General features: G+C 44.4%; 1 protein-coding gene across 3 annotated transcripts in view; it reads right to left on the bottom strand.

Annotated features, from left to right (window-relative positions):
* The window catches only part of LOC129825169 (protein enabled homolog), a 153,544-nt gene that overhangs the window by 95,908 nt on the left and 40,287 nt on the right, over positions 1–17,349 (bottom strand). The window contains exon 2 of one of the 3 annotated variants that reach the window (XM_055885044.1): positions 3,234–3,404. The exons of 1 other annotated variant lie outside the window; for it this stretch is intronic. Coding sequence is in view for 1 of the 2 variants with exons in the window: in XM_055885042.1 (XP_055741017.1) it covers positions 1,929–1,942 (14 nt within the window). In the remaining variant the exon portion in view is untranslated. Of the gene's footprint in view, positions 1–1,928; positions 2,103–3,233; positions 3,405–17,349 lie in introns of those variants that run through there. One more of the 3 variants, XM_055885042.1, reaches the window with a different exon arrangement.

The raw sequence follows: 17,349 nt of genomic DNA, 5'->3' as shown, positions 1-17,349 counted from the left end.
TTGTGTAGCCGGAGGACAGCTTCAGTCCTCTTCACTTTCACTTACTTAGCTAGCCAATGGAGCGAGTTAGTTTGGCCTACTCAAACATATGGCTCAAACAGAGGGATGCTATGTTACCTAACTGGCTACAGCCATCCACAAGTGAAGGGAAAAGGTGAGAGGAGGAAAGAGTGTACATGTGAGAAGGAATTCCACAACAAGCAAAATGATCATACTGTTTTTTATTTTTATTTTAGGGGTGATCATACTGTATGATGATCAAATGATCATACTGTTTATATGTGGCTGCTATGAAAGTGAACTGTGTTTGCGTGTGATATGGGGTTTATTTATTCCGGCGATTCTGTTGAAAAAAAACAATCTTAAATGGAAGTGAACGGGACAAAACAGGGATAAACACACCTTAATTTGTCCGAGCAAGAAGACAAGTACATTAGAGTGTCTAGTTTGAGAAACAGACGCCTCTCACAAGTCATCAACTGGCAGCTTCATTAAATAGTACCCGCAAAACACCAGTCTCAACGTCAACAGTGAAGAGGCGACTTCGGGATGCTGGCCTTCTAGGCAGAGTTGCTCTGTCCAATGTCTGTGTTCTTTTAACCCATCTTAATATTTTCTTTTTATTGGCCAGTCTGAGATATGGCTTTTTCTTTGTAACTCTGCCTAGAAGGCCAGCATCCCAGAGTTGCCTCCTCACTATTGACGTTGAGACGGGTGTTTGCGGGAACTACTTAATGAAGCTGCCAGTTGAGGACTTGTGAGGTATCTGTTTCTCAAACTAGACACTCTAATGTACTTGTCCTCTTCCTCAGTTGTTCACCGGGGCCTCCCACTCCTCTTTCTCTTCTGGTAAAAGCCAGTTTGCGCTGTTCTGTAAAGGGACTAGTACACAGCATTGTACTGGATCTTCAGTTTCTTGGACATTTCTCGCATGGAATAGCCTTCATTTCTCAGAACAAGAATAGACTGACGAGTTTCAGAAGAAAGTTCTTTGCTTCTGGCCATTTTGAGCCTGTAATTGAACCCACAAATGCTGATGCTCCAGATACTCAACTAGTCTAAAGAAGGACAATTTTATTGCTTCTTTAATCAGAACATCAGTTTTCAGCTGTGCTAACATAATTGCAAAAGTGTTTTCTGATGATCAATTCGCCTTTTAAAATTACAAACTTGGATTAGCTAACACAACATGCCATTGGAACACAGGAGGGATGGTTGCTGATAATGGGCCTCTGTACACCTATGTAGATATTCCTTTAATAATCAGCCGTTTCCAGCTACAAAAGTAATTTACAACATTAACAATGTCTGATCAATTTGATGTTATTTTAAAGGACAAAAAATTGCTTTTCTTTCAAAAACAAGGACATTTCTAAGTGACCCCAAACTTTTGAACAGTAGTGTACATACATATTTACAGTACATACATGAACACTTATACACACCCCAGGGTAGGACTTAACTAAAAGGCTTTTTATGAACTTGTACTGAGTGTGCATCAATAAATATAGACCCACAGCAGCAAGCAGCTGAATGCTCCAGTCACTTCATCACAGGAGAAATACTATCCTGTAACTGGACATGAACTATATCTGAATGGATTCGAAGAGAACATGGTCTATTAATATGAGGTATTCTGCTGGTAGAAAGAAACCCCTATTAGACTAGGCTCTATTAATGAATCAGTACTGGGATGGAGAGTAGAGAGGCTCACCAGACAGCAGCTATGAAATCAGCACACACAGACTCCGCTCTAATCCAAACTGGGAATAACGTGGTCACCGACTGGGTCAACTCTAGAGCCATCTTAAAACAGAGACGTATGGAGGAAGAGGACTCAAAGGAAACCGTTTGCTAACATTACAAACCCACTACGTTCCCTTCCCACTCTTCCCCTGCTCGACAGAATCGCCACAGCAAGGACTTACGAGTCACGTGTCATGGCGGTGGAGGCAGCAACAGGTGTATCCAGCACCAACAACTGAGAAACGTCTGTCTGAGAGGGTCTGCCTTCGTCTGTGTCCTGCGAGGTCCAGAGAGGTGTCCAAAGAGCTGACCGACAGCACAGTGAGGCGACTGTGTAGACTAGAGGCTCCAACGGGCCTGCTGCCACTATGACCCCTCCTCCAGGGGGCTAAATCGGGCGCTCAGGCAGCCCCACACAGAATGAATCCCTCACTCCAGGAATAAACATGCTGACTGAAAGGCGTCATGGGACGGTTTTGTCCAGGGGCTTTACTGAGAGAGAGCACCCCACCACCTGACCTCTCACCTCTCCGGGCTCCTCCCTTGCTCCAAACCCATTCCTCCCCCCTGCCCAACAACCCTTTAGCACTCGCAGTACAGCGCTCTGATATGTTGGTCCGGTGAGCAAGGGGGACATTTTAGATATGACTGACGGACAAGCCAATGTATATTTGTCTGTAAAGCTGTATCACCACGGAGTATCAGTTTGGCCATACAGTATCACCCAACTCAGTCCAAGTCTCTAGCTAAATCAATGGAACCATGTGACATAATGATAGACCCTTGACTTCACAGAGAGATATGATATCGGTCTTATCATACAGCGTGTGAAGCACTGCCTCATCGTATTGATTCATCAGACTCCATTCTGAGGTGTTTTAAAACAACATCTAGTCTTTTCCATCAAACTGTGATTTGGTAATTAAGAGAACGACATTCTGTCAATTCTGAAAAGTCAACCTAATTCAAATAGGAAATGTGGGTCAAGACTTTAGTGTGTTATATGTCAAGGATCAAAAGGTCACAAGGTCCATTTCCAGACCGCCAGGGCTAGGTGGAGTTTACAGGAACACTGGGGTCCTAAATCAGCACCCAAATAGAATCCATACTCACTGAACCCTCAGCAGAGCAGGCCACTGGCCCCCCATCCTAAACCTTCACAACTATTGTAAGAGGATTAATTAATACTATGTCATTTGCCGACCCTCAGTCTGCAGGAGCTGAAGAGATTGTGGCATCCTTGCCAGAGTAGGATGAAGTTGCCCTTAGATTTAGAGTCCGTCCGTACCACCCCCCAACCAAAGCGCCCTTGCCCGCCCTCTGGGACTTTCTCCTGTATCCATGGGGAAGATGGCACCACTATGAGAGTGTACTGAAGAGAACAAGAGGAGAAACTGGCAACTGTGACTGAAACAAAAACCCACCAACACAATAAACATCACATATATCACTTCTTTATAGAAAGAGCTCTCTCCCTCCCCAGTTACCATTGTATCCTTATGGTCCGTTGATCCTGTTTCTATGGTGACGTGGCCCTTTCATTCCAACGCAGGGAAATGGGACAGTGGATTTTCAGGATTAGGGAGACATCATTCCTCCTCTCAGACGCATTGTGTGTGTGTCCTTCTTTTGTCCTGGGTTAAAAACATCCTGCTCTGCTAAAAACACAGAATGAAGACCCGGTTCAGCCCAGGTCAGTAGTCTGGTGGGTTAGTACTAAACACGGCTCACTGTAGGCCAAGTCTCTTAACCTTGCAGAGGGAGGGCACAGGGCCTTGCATATCACCAGGATGACATCAAATATATACATATATATATATATATATATATACGAAAACATGAAAATAACGACATTTCTTCCAAGGAACAGAATCGTGAAGGAAAGTGATCTTTAGTGTTCTGGAAAATTACTTATTTTAAAAGCGGTTAATAACGTTATTTTATGTTCCAGGCTTTTCTTTCTAGTCCCCCCGCCCCCAGAAAACGCAACAACGTGCCCATGCAAAGCCCTCACTCTGACACTCAGAAACATATTCCAGTGTCTGCCAGGCAAGCTGAAAATCTTTGCCAGTGTGTGCGCGGGCATGTTTACGCTACCAGCCACTCCCCCTCCAAACCACAGGCTACTGTACTGATGTTACGAGCATAATTCAGAAGAGAGGGAGAGACTTTTTTTTATTAGCTAGAGAAGAATGGATTCACATTTCAGAGCTAGTAAAGGATGCTATAGGCCTAGTTAGCTAGCTCAAAGGACATTTGAAGTTCCTCCATAGAAGCCGCTCCTATGTACAGTCGTGGCCAAAAGATTTGAGAATGACACAAATATACATTTTCACAAAGTCTACTGCTTCGGTGTCTTTAGATATTTTTGTCAGATGTTACTATGGAATACTGAAGTATAATTACAAGCATTCCATAAGTGTCAAAGGCTTTTATTGACAATTACATGAAGTTGATGCAAAGAGTCAATATTTGCAGTGTTGACCCTTCTTTTTCAAGACCTCTGCAATCTGCCCTGGCATGCTGTCAATTAACGTCTGGGCCATATCCTGACTGATGGCAGCCCATTCTTGCTTAATCAATGCTTGGAGTTTGTGGGTTTTTGTTTGTCCACCCGCCTCTTGAAGATTGACCACAAGTTCTCAATGGGATTAAGGTCTGGGAAGTTTCCTGACCATGGACTCAAAATATCGGTGTTTTGTTCCCCGAGCCACTGAGTTATCATTTTGCCTTATGGCAAGGTGCTCCATCATGCTGGAAAAGGCATTGTTCGTCACCAAACTGTTCCTGGATGGTTGGGAGAAGTTGCTCTCGGAGGATGTGTTGGTACCATTCTTTATTCATGGCTGTGTTCTTAGGCAAAATTGTGAGTGAGCCCACTCCCTTGGCTGAGAAGCAACCTCACACATGAGTGGTCTCAGGACGCTTTACTGTTGGCATGACACAGGACTGATGGTAGTGCTCACCTTGTCTTCTCCGGACAAGCTTTTTTCCGGATGACCCAAACAATCGGAAGAGATTCATCAGAGAAAATAACTTTACCCCAGTCCTCAATAGTCCAATCCCTGTACCTTTTGCAGAATATCAGTCTGTCCCTGATGTTTTTCATGGAGAGAAGTGGCTTCTTTGCTGCCCTTCTTGACACCAGGCCATCCTCCAAAAGTCTTCACCTCACTGTGCGTGCAGATGCACTCACACCTGCCTGCTGCCATTTCTGAGCAAGCTCTGTACTGGTGGTGCCCCGATCCCGCAGCTGAATCAACTTTAGGAGACGTTGAAGCGCTTGCTGGACTTTCTCGGGCGCCCTGAAGCCTTCTTCACAACAATTGCACCGCTCTCCTTGAAGTTCTTGATGATCCGATAAATGGTTGATTTAGGTGCAATCTTACTGGCAGCAATATCCTTGCCTGTGAAGCCCTTTTTGTGCAAAGCAATGATGACAGCACATGTTTCCTTGCAGGTAACCATGATTGACAGAGGAAGAACAATGATTCCAAGCACCACCCTCCTTTTGAAGCTTCCAGTCTGTTATTCGAACTCAATCAGCATGACAGAGGGATCTCCAGCCTTGTTCTCGTCAACACTCACACCTGTGTTAATGAGAGAATCACTGACATGATGTCAGGTGGTCCTTTTGTGGCAGGGCTGAAATGCAGTTGAAATGTTTTTTTGGGGATTCAGTTCATTTGCATGGAAAAGAGAGACTTTGCAATTAATTGCAATTCATCTGATCACTCTTCATAACATTCTGGAGTATATGCAAATTGCCATCATTCAAACTGAGGCAGCAGACTTTGTGAAAATGAATATTTGTGTCATTCTCAAAACTTTTGGCCACGACTGTATAATTCTGTGGAACTAATTCAGATGATACAGGTCATAAGATGCCCAGCCTTCGAGCCTCCTCCTCAACCCTCTCGCTCTATTCCAACCTGCAAAATTTCAGTTGCATCTTGCGCCATAGGCTACACTTGTCCATCACGCACGTAAACAACTAATGTAAATAACGTAAACAACTAACTTGCCTGCTCTATCAGCACTGATTGGAGGAGTAATTTAATTTGCTAAAAGTAAAACAATTGATTTCACTTTTTTTTTTTAAAGATAAAAAGTTACAACACCTGTTAAAAATGCAGCAGTAAGTGGAGTTGCATCTGGGAGATGCCGGAGAGGAAATTGTCCCATGGAGGGAATCACAGTTGTGTCTGAATCCGCACATAAATCAGAGGCCTGCTGAGCTAGCTGGGTGGCTGGGGAGAAGCTTGTATTATTTGTTAGCAACCAGCCGTTGCTACAATAACCTTGAAAGTGGTAGAAGCAGCCTTGTGCAGTCTTCTGTAGTCTGTGGTTGTGAATATTCACTGATGCACAGCAGAGAGCTGGAGGGGGGGGGGATCTGAGGACATGTCTGTCTGCATGCTATTACTAACACGCACAAGGAGCTTGAAGTCAGGCACTATCTTAGTACTGTGAGTAGAGTCTGACCGATGTAATGTAATGAGATAAATGTAAAAAACGTTATTTCACAGGTTAAAAAAGGAACAGAAAGGAACGATATAAAGCAGTACTTTTTGGGGTTCAAACCTAGATATGCACTCAGACTCTTTGTGGATATGGGTCCTGGTCTGATGTGGTCTGTGTAACTAACTGCCAAAGAGCTTTTTGTCCTGAGCAGTAAAGAGCTGAGTGATGAGGGCTGGTCCTGGTTGTTCCTCTATGGCACTGATCTCTGTGGCCCAAACACAGTCACTGCTTTCATTGCAGACGTACGTATGCTTGGGAATCCAGCAGAGACTGTTAGTGTCTGTCTAAAGCGGAGGGGACTGGGTTGTAGTGTGAGAGATGTAGAGGTAAAACCACCACAGAGACTGTTAGTGTCTGTGTAAAGCGGAGGGGACTGGGTTGTAGTGTGAGAGATGTAGAGGTAAAACCACCACAGAGACTGTTAGTGTCTGTGTAAAGCGGAGGGGACTGGGTTGTAGTGTGAGAGATGTAGAGGTAAAACCACCACAGGGACATTTTCTCCTGAACAACAACACAAGCATCGCTTAGAGATTTTGAAGACACCATGCTGTTGTGTAATTGCACCCAACAAGCATATCAAATGTATCTGATGAGGGACTAAATCGCAACAGTGATTACTTCTCTACATTTCCCCTGATGGATAGAAGACTTATATGACGGGAAAGCTAGCCATCTTAAGACGAGAACGCACAAACTGTAAGTCGCTCTAGATAAGAGTGTCTGCTAAATTAATCGAATATAAAAATGGACAGGTGGGAAGGTCTGCTGTGTCTTTTCCCTGGCATCACAGACGGGCACCCCTGGGACCCTCGGCCTAGTTGATAAATGCTGCTTTGAGGCCCCCTGAGTGACAGGTCAACAGAAGCAGCAGTCTGCCTTGTGGGTTCTATCAGTCAGCCTGTCAGCAGACTTCCCAGCCTGGTCACAAGCTGGATCTGGCCCACTGCAACGCTGAGACCGTAATCCCTAAATCTTTTAATATCATATTGAAAATGCTCTGCTGTATGGACAGAAATGCCATGATGGACAAAGATCAGGTTTCACAGCAACGGTGAGTTTGGACTCTGGGGTTGCGCTGAATCTGACAACCCTCGAACATGTAGCACTCATACACACGGCAAACCTCAAGGCCTATGCTACTGTAGTCAACTATAAATCTGGCCTTAACTTATCCCTGTAACCTCCAAAGACACCTTATAGAGAGAAGAGGCAGAAGCAAAGCTTTACAGTATATGGGTAATATGCAGAGTCAGTGAAATAAGCAAAGTCAATATACACAAACTAAAAAATCTATATATTGAGGAATTGACCTTAAAAACATCCACTTAGCAAATTGACTCAGTTGGTCTGATAATTGATAGCACATGGAAACCATGTGTTTGATGTATTTGATACCATTCCAACTTATTCCGCTCCAGCCATTACCACGAGCCTGTTCTCTCCAATGAAGGTGCCACCAACTTCCTGTGATCTACAGTATACTAAAACAAGTTAGGGCTGTACTTTTATGAGACTCAATACCAGCTATAGAGTACAAACATATATTGATGGAAGGAAGCCATGAATCTCAGTGAGATAACTCCCACATGAGTGGAATTGAGAGAGTGAGTGGAATTCCACAGTCAGCATAAAGCCAGTTCCAGAGGTGTTAAACAAACAAGAAATCTGCTTCTGATTAAAATAACAAAGACTGGTCAGGAAGTAAACCTTCACAGCAGAAATCTGTCTGCTTGTTTGGGATAAGAGGAGTTTACACATTGCAACCTCTGAAGTGGACACGGGCAGAATTCTGCAATGCAAATTTAACGAGACGACCGCTTGCTGTGCTTATTAAAGTGGTGTAAATTCAGACTTTCCTGTATGCAAAGTGGACTGTGAGGAAATGGCACCTAAAAGATCCCACCATCTGAACTGTCAGTATCACTGCTAGAATGTTCTCTATGATGAGCACTACAGTACCAATAGAGTTAACAGAACGATTAACAACTAAGAGTTCTTGAATAAGTATAATGTACTCCTCTCTCCTCCAGATTAAGGAGGGGTGTTGTACTGTCTGGGATGTTAGTCTAATCCTCTCCTCCTCTCTCCTCCAGATTAAGGAGGGGTGTTGTACTGTCTGGGATGTTAGTCTAATCCTCTCCTCCTCTCTCCTCCAGATTAAGGAGGGGTGTTTTACTGTCTGGGATGTTAGTCCAATCCTCTCCTCCTCTCTCCTCCAGATTAAGGAGGGGTGTTTTACTGTCTGGGATGTTAGTCTAATCCTCTCCTCCTCTCTCCTCCAGATTAAGGAGGGGTGTTTTACTGTCTGGGATGTTAGTCTAATCCTCTCCTCCTCTCTCCTCCAGATTAAGGAGGGGTGTTTTACTGTCTGGGATGTTAGTCTAATCCTCTCCTCCTCTCTCCTCCAGATTAAGGAGGGGTGTTTTACTGTCTGGGATGTTAGTCTAATCCTCTCCTCCTCACTTGGAGGTAATTTATCCCAGGAGGTGAGACAGAGTCTCTGTGGTACCAAACATGGCACTCATAACCCGATGACTCAGATTCCCTGTTCAGCAGGCCTGAGCTCCGGTCCTCTCATCCACATACCCAAATACTGTAAGTCTGCACCAAGGTGTGTGTGTGTGTGTGATGTGTGTGTGGTGTGTGTGTGTGTGCGCTTCTCTGCATATTAGGCCCTTGTTAAAATCAGTGAAACAGAGAGACAGAGGCCTCTGTCGTCCTCCACACCGTTACATCCCATTATTCCCATGAGCCTCTTTCCACAGCGGATCACTCAACAAGAGGAATGTCTACACTGCATTCCTTCCACCTCATCATCAGCACTGCAACAGTCAGCCAGGGAGGCCCAAAATGAAAAGCCTTCAAGCTAGGAGATGCACAGGAGAGCTATGCTGCTCTAAACGCAAATTACATTCTAACACCACTCTGGTTGGAAGCCCAGTACTTAATTCAGCTCTTGATGGAATAGGATCTGTAGCTATCGCCCGCCTCCAGTCCCAGTCTGGTCCTGACAAGCATCCAAATTCTGGAGTGTTATAGAATGGTTTCGGCAGGTAGCCTGGAATCTGTACGAACTCACACTGAATATCGCTGGAATCCATACTGAAACAGAGCAACATTCAGGTTGGAGTCCAGCCTATTAAGGGTGGGTCAGGGTTGGGGGTCGGGGGTTGGGGTTCAAGGTTTCACGAGGCTCTCTGTCAAACATCCATCTCTGTAAAGCCTTGTAGACAGGAGGAAGGACAGAGCTAGCCTGGAAAAACACAGTCTCTGGCCTGAGGAGAAACTGTGCCGACAGTGCTGAATTCTGCAGTGCTGTTTATAGCCCAAACAGACTGTGTGATACGTGGGAGAGGGGCAGTGGTGTCATGCCCTGCCACTTCTGACTCTTATGACAATTGAGTGAAGAGTGGTTACTCGGGATTACTGTGGAGAGTGAGTGAATTGATTATGCAAACTTCTGGACATAGATTAGGAAACAGGAGCAGGGTCTGGAGCGGGCTGTATGACCTTTGGGTGACCTAGTGGCAGTAATGGTGCTGACAAAGAGGGAGAGACGGGAGGTAGCAGTGGCAGTCCCCAGGGAGACATCAGCAGTGGTGTGGTCAGCTAGTCTCCAACTGGCCTAGGGCATCTTCTAATACACATGGACGTTGAGACGAAGTGCTCCCATGCACAACAACAACGACGACGTCATCTATTGGTAGACTGTGCTACTTTGAATGTGGCTTGTTGACATTTGTAGGAAGAGCTAGGCCTACATAAAATATGTCTAGATCTCATCTCTACGCCTTTTGGAACATCTTTATCTCATGAATGACCCACACATCATTACAGAAGACAAGTAGAGACCTAGCCTCCTTGGACTTTGTCGTTCATCTTTATCTCATGAATGTACCTAGCTAAAGTATCACTCGGAACATGTACTGGGTGAAGTGGGGATTCACACTTTCATTTGGCTATTCCTTAGAGATGTGAATGTGTTTTGAGTTTGACTAAAGAGGAAGTAACTCTAAAGCTTTTAAAGCCACTAAACCCCATGCCTAAGGTTTGCCAAACCTGAGCCTTCGAATCCTCCTGTAGACCAGAAGATTGCAAACCTACAGCTGGAAAAGTCCACCAGAGAAGAAGAGTCCTCCGATCAATAGGAATCAGAGAAGTGACATGCAGACTAACATGGGTCTGTTCTTCTCACTACATCTTCCAGGAGCAATAAGCATCCCTCTGCACTCGGAAGAGAACCGAAGGGAATGAGTAGAATAATCTAATACAAAGCCAAGATGACTTATGAAATGTCCAGGGGTCAGCAGTTTTACTGTGTCAGAATGCTTCTAGGGGTGCCGTGCTGGCAATGAAGCTTAAGAACACAACAAGATAAGCAAGAGAAACATCAGGCTCTCTTCCAAACGACATTTCAGCATGTGTTGATGAAACCACCACCCCCTTTCCTCCTCTCCTTGCACATCACATTGCATTGCCTTTTTAATTAAGCCTTGCTTTGAGCTTGGCTGTTGGGTAAGATGCTCTTTTGTGTGGGGTAGAATTACCATGCAAGACTCGAGAAAAGCAGGATAGGGGAATAGAAGAGGGGAATTCTTTACATTTTCACAAAGGCTGGTTGTGTGCCATGAGAACCCTAAATGCCTTTTCAGCAGGCGGACATCGGGAAGAGTGAGAGAGGGGAGGAAGAGAGGAGACGAATGAGCAGGAGAAAGGGGGCTGAGTGTTAATATTCTAACTGACCTACTGAGCTCAGAGACAGTCTCTCAGGCCTGCTGTCAACATTGCTGGCGAGAGGGGAAGAGGAGGTGTGTGTTTTGGAGAGGACACTTCAGAGCTGACATACATGGCAGATACATTTGGTTGTGGTAATAGGAGAGATTATGTATTGCATGCAATATGAGTCCTCCCAAGACATCCCATAGTCGCACTACATCAGCATCAGCCTGAATGCTTAGTGAAAAGCTTGGTGTTTAACAGGCTGATGAATGTCAGAGTGGCCATGGAAGACTGCCTTCAGTTCTTTGTATTGAAGGAGCACCTGTTGTTGTGGGTGTGAAGATGGAGGGAGGGAACGAGAGGGTGAGCAACAACCAGGGAACAGCTGACGTGTATGGAGAGGGGGGAATTATGCTAACCTGTCAGAGTGTCAGAGCAATTTAGTAAGGACCTGATAAACTGTACTGCTCGTGACACTTACCGACCTCACTCAAGGCACTTAGATTACTTAGTTACTGGGAAGATTAAACTACCAACGGGATATTGAAAACAGTAACATCTTATGCTTCACGGAGTCATGGCTGAACGACAACAATATCAACATACAGCTGGCTGGTTATACAATGTACCGGCAGGATAGAACAGCGGCGTCTGGTAAGACAAGGGGCGGAGGTCTATGTATTTTTGTAAACAACAGCTGGTGCACGATATCTAAGGAAGTCTCGAGCTATTGCTCGCCTGAGGTAGAGTTTCTCATAATAAGCTGCAGACCACACTACCTACTGAGAGAGTTTTCATCTATATTCTTTGTAGCTGTTTTACATACCACCACAGTCAGAGGCTGGCACTAAGATAGCATTGAATGAGCTGTATTCCGCCATAAGCAAACAAGAAAACGCTCACCCAGAGGCGGCACTCGTAGCCGGGGACTTTAATGCAGGGAAACTTAAATCAGTTTTAACTTTCTATCAGCAAGTTATATGTGCAACCAGAGGGAAAAGAACTCTGGACCACCTATACTCCACACACAGAGATGCATACAAAGCTCTCCCTCACCCTCCATTTGGCAAATATGACCATAATTCTATCCTCCTGATTCCTGCTTACAAGCAAAAATTAAAGCAGAAAGCACGTGACTAGATCAATAAAAAAATGGTCAGATGAAGCAGATGCTAAGCTACAGGACTGTTTTGCTAGCACAGACTGGAATATGTTCCGGGATTCCTCCAATGGCATTGAGGAGTACACCACATCTGTCATTGACTTCATAAATAAGTGCATCGATGATGTCGTCCCCACAGTGACCGTACGTACATACCCAAACCAGAAGCCATAGATTACAGGCAACATCCGCACTGAGCTAAAGGCTAGAGCTGCCGCTTTCAAGGAGCGGGACTCTAACCCGGAAGCTTATAAGAAATCCCGATATGCCCTCGGACGAACCATCAAACAGGCAAAGCCTCAATACAGGACTAAGATCGAGTCGTACTACACCGGCTCTGACGCTCGTCCGATGTGGCAGGACATGCAAACCATTACAGACTACAAAGGGAAGCACAGCTGAGAACTGCCCAGTGACACGAGCCTGCCGGACGAGCTAAACTACTTCTATGCTCGCATCGAGGCAAATAACACTGAAACTTGCATGAGAGCACCGGCTGTACCGGAAGACTGTGTGATCACGCTCTCGGCAGCCGATGTGATTATGACCTTTAGACAGGTCAACATTCACAAGGCCGCAGGGCCAGACAGCTTACCAGGTCATGTACTGCGAGCATGCGCTGACCAACTAGCAAGTGTCTTCACTGACATTTTCAACCTCTCCCTGTCCGAGTCTGTAATACCAACATGTTTTAAGCAGACCAACAGTAAGGTAACCTGCCTAAATGATTACCGACCTGTAGCACTCACGTCTGTAGCCATGAAGTGCTTTGAAAGGCAGATCATGGCTCACATCAACACCATCATTCCAGAAACCCTAGACCCTCTCCAATTTGCATACCGCCCCAACAGATCCACAGATGATGTGGTCTCTATTGCACTCCACACTGCCCTTTCCCACCTGGACAAAAGGAACACCTATGTGAGAATGCTATTCATTGACTATAGCTCAGCGTTCAACACCATAGTGCCCTCAAAGCTCATCAATAAGCTAAGGACCATGGGACTAAACACCTCCCTCTGCAACTCCCTCCACGCTGATCCTCAACACAGGGGCCCCTCAGGGGTGCGTGCTCAGCCCCCTCCTGCACTCCCTGTTCATTCATGACTGCACGGCCAGGCACGACTCCAACACCATCATTAAATTGCCGGTGACACAACAGTGGTAGGCCTGATCACCGACAACAACCAGACAGCCTATAGGGAGGAGGTCAGAGACCTGGCCGTGTGGTGCCAGGACAACAACCTCTCCCTCAACGTGATCAAGACAAAGGAGATGATTGTGGACTACAGGAAAAAGAGGACAGAGCACGCCCCCATTCTCATCGACAGGGCTGCAGTAGAGCAGGTTGAGAGCTTCAAGTTCCTTGGTGTCTACATCAAACTAACATGGTCCAAGCACACCATGACAGTTGTGAAGCGGGTACGACATAAACCTATTCACGGAAATTTTTTTGCATTGGTCCTCAGAAGATTCTACAGCTGCACCATCGAGAGCATCCTGACTGCTTGCATCATTGCCTGGCATGGCAACTGCTCGGCCGCAAGGCACTACAGAGGGTAGTGCGAACAGACCAGTACATCACTGGGGCCAAGCTTCCTGCCATCCAGGACTTCTATACCAGGCGATGTCAGAGGAAGGCCCTAAAAATTGTCAAAGACTCCAGCCACCCTAGTAATATACTTTTCTCTCTGCTACCACAAGGCAAGCGGTACCGGAGCGCCAAGTCTAGGTCCAAGAGGCTTCTTAACAGCTTCTACCCCCAAGTCAAAAGACTCCTGAACATCTAGTCAAATGGCTACCCAGACTTTTGCATTGCCCCCCCCCCCCCCCCCCCCTCAACACCACTGCCACTCTCTGTTGTCATCATAGTCACTTGAATTAACTCTACCTACATGTACAGTTGAAGTCAGAAGTTTACATACACTTAGGTTGGAGTCATTAAAACTCGTTTTTCAACCACTCCACAAATTTCTTGTTAACAAACTATAGTTTTGGCAAGTCGGTTTGAACATCTACTTTGTGCATGACACAAGTAATTTTTTCAACAATTGTTTACAGACAGATTATTTCACTGTATCACAATTCCAGTAGGTCAGAAGTTTACATACACTAAGTTGACTGTGCCTTCAAACAGCTTAGGAAACTCCAGAAAATGATGTCATGGTTTTTGAAGCTTCTGAGCTTCAAGGCCTACCTTCAAACTCAGTGCCTCATTGCTTGACATCATGGGAAAATCAGCCAAGACATCAGAAACAAAATTGTAGACCTCCACAAGTCTGGTTCATTCTTGGGAGCAATTTCCAAATGCCTGAAGGTACCATGTTCATCTGTACAAACAGTAGTACGCAAGTATAAATACCATGGGACCACGCAGCCGTCATACCGTTCAGGAAGGAGACACTTTCTGTCTCCTAGAAATGAAAGTACTTTGGTGCGAAAGGTGCAAATCAATCCCAGAACAAAAGCAAAGGATCTTGTGAAGATGCTGGAGGAAACAGGTACAAAAGTATCTATATCCACAGTAAAATGAGTCCTATATCAATAATGACCAATAATGACCATCGTTATGTTTGGAGGAAAAAGGGGGAGGCTTGCAAGCCACAGAACACCATCCCAACCATGAAGCACGGGGGTGGCAGCATCATGTTGTGGGGGTGCTTTGCTGCAGGAGGGACTGGTGCACTTCACAAAATTGATGTTATTATGAGGCAGGAAAATTCTGTGGATATATTGAAGCAACATCTCAAGACATCAGTCAGGAAGTTAAAGCTTGGTCGCAAATGGGTCTTCCAAATGGACAATGACCCCAAGCATACTTCCAAAGTTGTGGCTTAAGGACAATAAAGTCAAGGTATTGGAGTGGTCATCACAAAGCCCTGACCCTAATTCCATAAAACATTTGTCTGCAGAACTGAAAAAGCATGTTCGAGCAAGGAGGCCTACAAACCTTATTCAGTTACACCAGCTCTGTCAGGAGGAATGGGCAAAAATTCACCCAACTTATTGTGGGATGCTTGTAGAAGGCTACCCAAAACGTTTGACCCAAGTTAAACAATTTAAAGGCAATGCCAATCAAATACTAATTGAGTGTATGTAGGTTCTGACCCCGGGGTCAGACGGGGAAGGACCAGGAGTTTTCCCCCCTGACTACCTCAAGGTTGAAGATACCCAGGTTAGGACTGGGTATCTAAGTAATGCTTTAGAAAATAAACAGCGTCATTGATGACTAGCATAGCTGGTCCCTTAGTTTAGAATTCTTCTTTGTGCTTCCACACCTGCATCGCTTGTTGTTTGGAGTTTTAGGCTGGGTTTCTGTACAGCACTTTGAGATATCAGCTGATGTAAGAAGGGGCTTTATAAACAAATTTGATGTAAACTTCTGACCCACTGGGAATGTGATGAAAGAAATAAAAGCTGAAATAAATCATTCTCTATACTATTATTCTGACATTTCACATTCTTAAAATAAAGCGGTGATCCTAACTGACCTAAGACAGGGAATTTGTACTAGGATTAAATGTCAGGAATGGTGAAAAACTGAGTTAAAATGTATTTGGCTAAGGTGTATGTAAACTTCCGACTTCAACTGTATAAAAGCATATCATCAGCAAATAATGTGATGATATGCTCTTCCTCACCCATAGAGATGCCCCTGATGTTATTACTAGACCTTATTGCCTCAGCCAGTGGTTCTATGACTAACGTGAACAGAGCAGGAGATGAAGGACAGCCTTGACGACAGCCCCTACCGATAGGAAATCTTTCTGATAATTTGCCATTTTTGTTAACTGCCGCTGATGGGTCAGAATAAAGTAATTTTACTAAATTCAGTCTGATCAGGTTTAATGAGGTCTGGAAGTAGGACCGCCAACCTGCGGGCAAGTGTATTAACGACTATTTTAACATCAACTCCTGGCAAACTGATAGGTCTAAACGAAAAGCAGTTTAATGGGATTTTGTTCATTTTTCGTATCAGGGTAATGCATGCAGTTTTCCAGGACTCTGGTATTACGTCTCTTTTGAACATATCATTTAGAGCAGGCATGAAGATATGCCCTGTCTCAGGCCAGAACTTCTTGTAGAATTCTGCAGAGAAGCTGTCTAGGCAGGGTGACTTGCCAGAAGGCATTGTCTTAATAGTTTCCCTAACCTCTTCAGGAGTAAAGGGAGCATTTACTCTATTTCTATGCTCATCTGATATAGTGGTTAAAGTGGTCTTATTCAGATATTTTATGATTTTGTTAGTCGCTCCTGTATATTGAAAGTATAAATAGATTTATAGAAGTCACCAAATGTATTATTGATAAGCAATGGATCATAAGTAGTGGAGCCATCTGCCATCTTTATAGACTTAGTAGATCTTTCATTCTATTCTTTTTTTAAGTTGGTGTGCAAGTAGACGGCTTGGACGGTTACCGAACTCATAATATTTTTGCTTGGTAAAAAACAACCGTTTTTTGACATGCTTTGTATGCTCTAAATTGAGTTTGCTTTAGCACAAGCTAGTGAATTCCAGTTTGCCTGGTTTGGTTGTTTATGAAGAAGTTCTAAATGTTTACTTCAGCCTCCAGTTTTTCCCTATTTCCCATTCTAAGCTTCTTGATCAGAGGGGCTTGGGACATTATATAACCCCTAATGGTTGTTTTAGCAGCATCCCAGATAGTTGCAGCTGAGACAGGAGAGAGTTGCTTGTCGAGCCAGAAATGTGTTAATTTATATTTTATCACAGAGCAGAATCCTTCATTGTTAAGCAGAGACGTATTAAGTCTCAAAATATCACGTTGTGTTAGCTATTGTTTTGCCAATTTCAATAACAATATACACTGAGGCATGGTCAGAAATTACTTTAGAACCAATAGCACATGACTGGACAACATGCATGTAAGTAGAGGGCATACAAAAATAGTCCAATCTAGAATATAAATGATGGGGTCTAGAGTAGAAAGTACAGTCTCTGACATTAGCATTTAGCTCTCTCCATATGTCTACTAAACCAGATGAATCACAAACGCTTCTGAGAGCATTTGAGGCTCTATGATTCGAGACTGGAGCAGTTGATGATTTACCCAAAGTAAAATTAAAATCTCCTGAAATAAACCCAAGTCCCTTGCAGTGTTGATTAAATAATAAAATCATGTCAGACATAAATTTGGGGGAGTCTGTTCGAGCCATATACATTTAGTATAGTAATATGT

This window comes from Salvelinus fontinalis, chromosome 27 (assembly GCF_029448725.1).
Source record: "Salvelinus fontinalis isolate EN_2023a chromosome 27, ASM2944872v1, whole genome shotgun sequence".
In the NCBI taxonomy this organism is placed as follows: domain Eukaryota; kingdom Metazoa; phylum Chordata; class Actinopteri; order Salmoniformes; family Salmonidae; genus Salvelinus; species Salvelinus fontinalis.
This window is presented reverse-complemented; position numbering and strand designations above follow the sequence as displayed.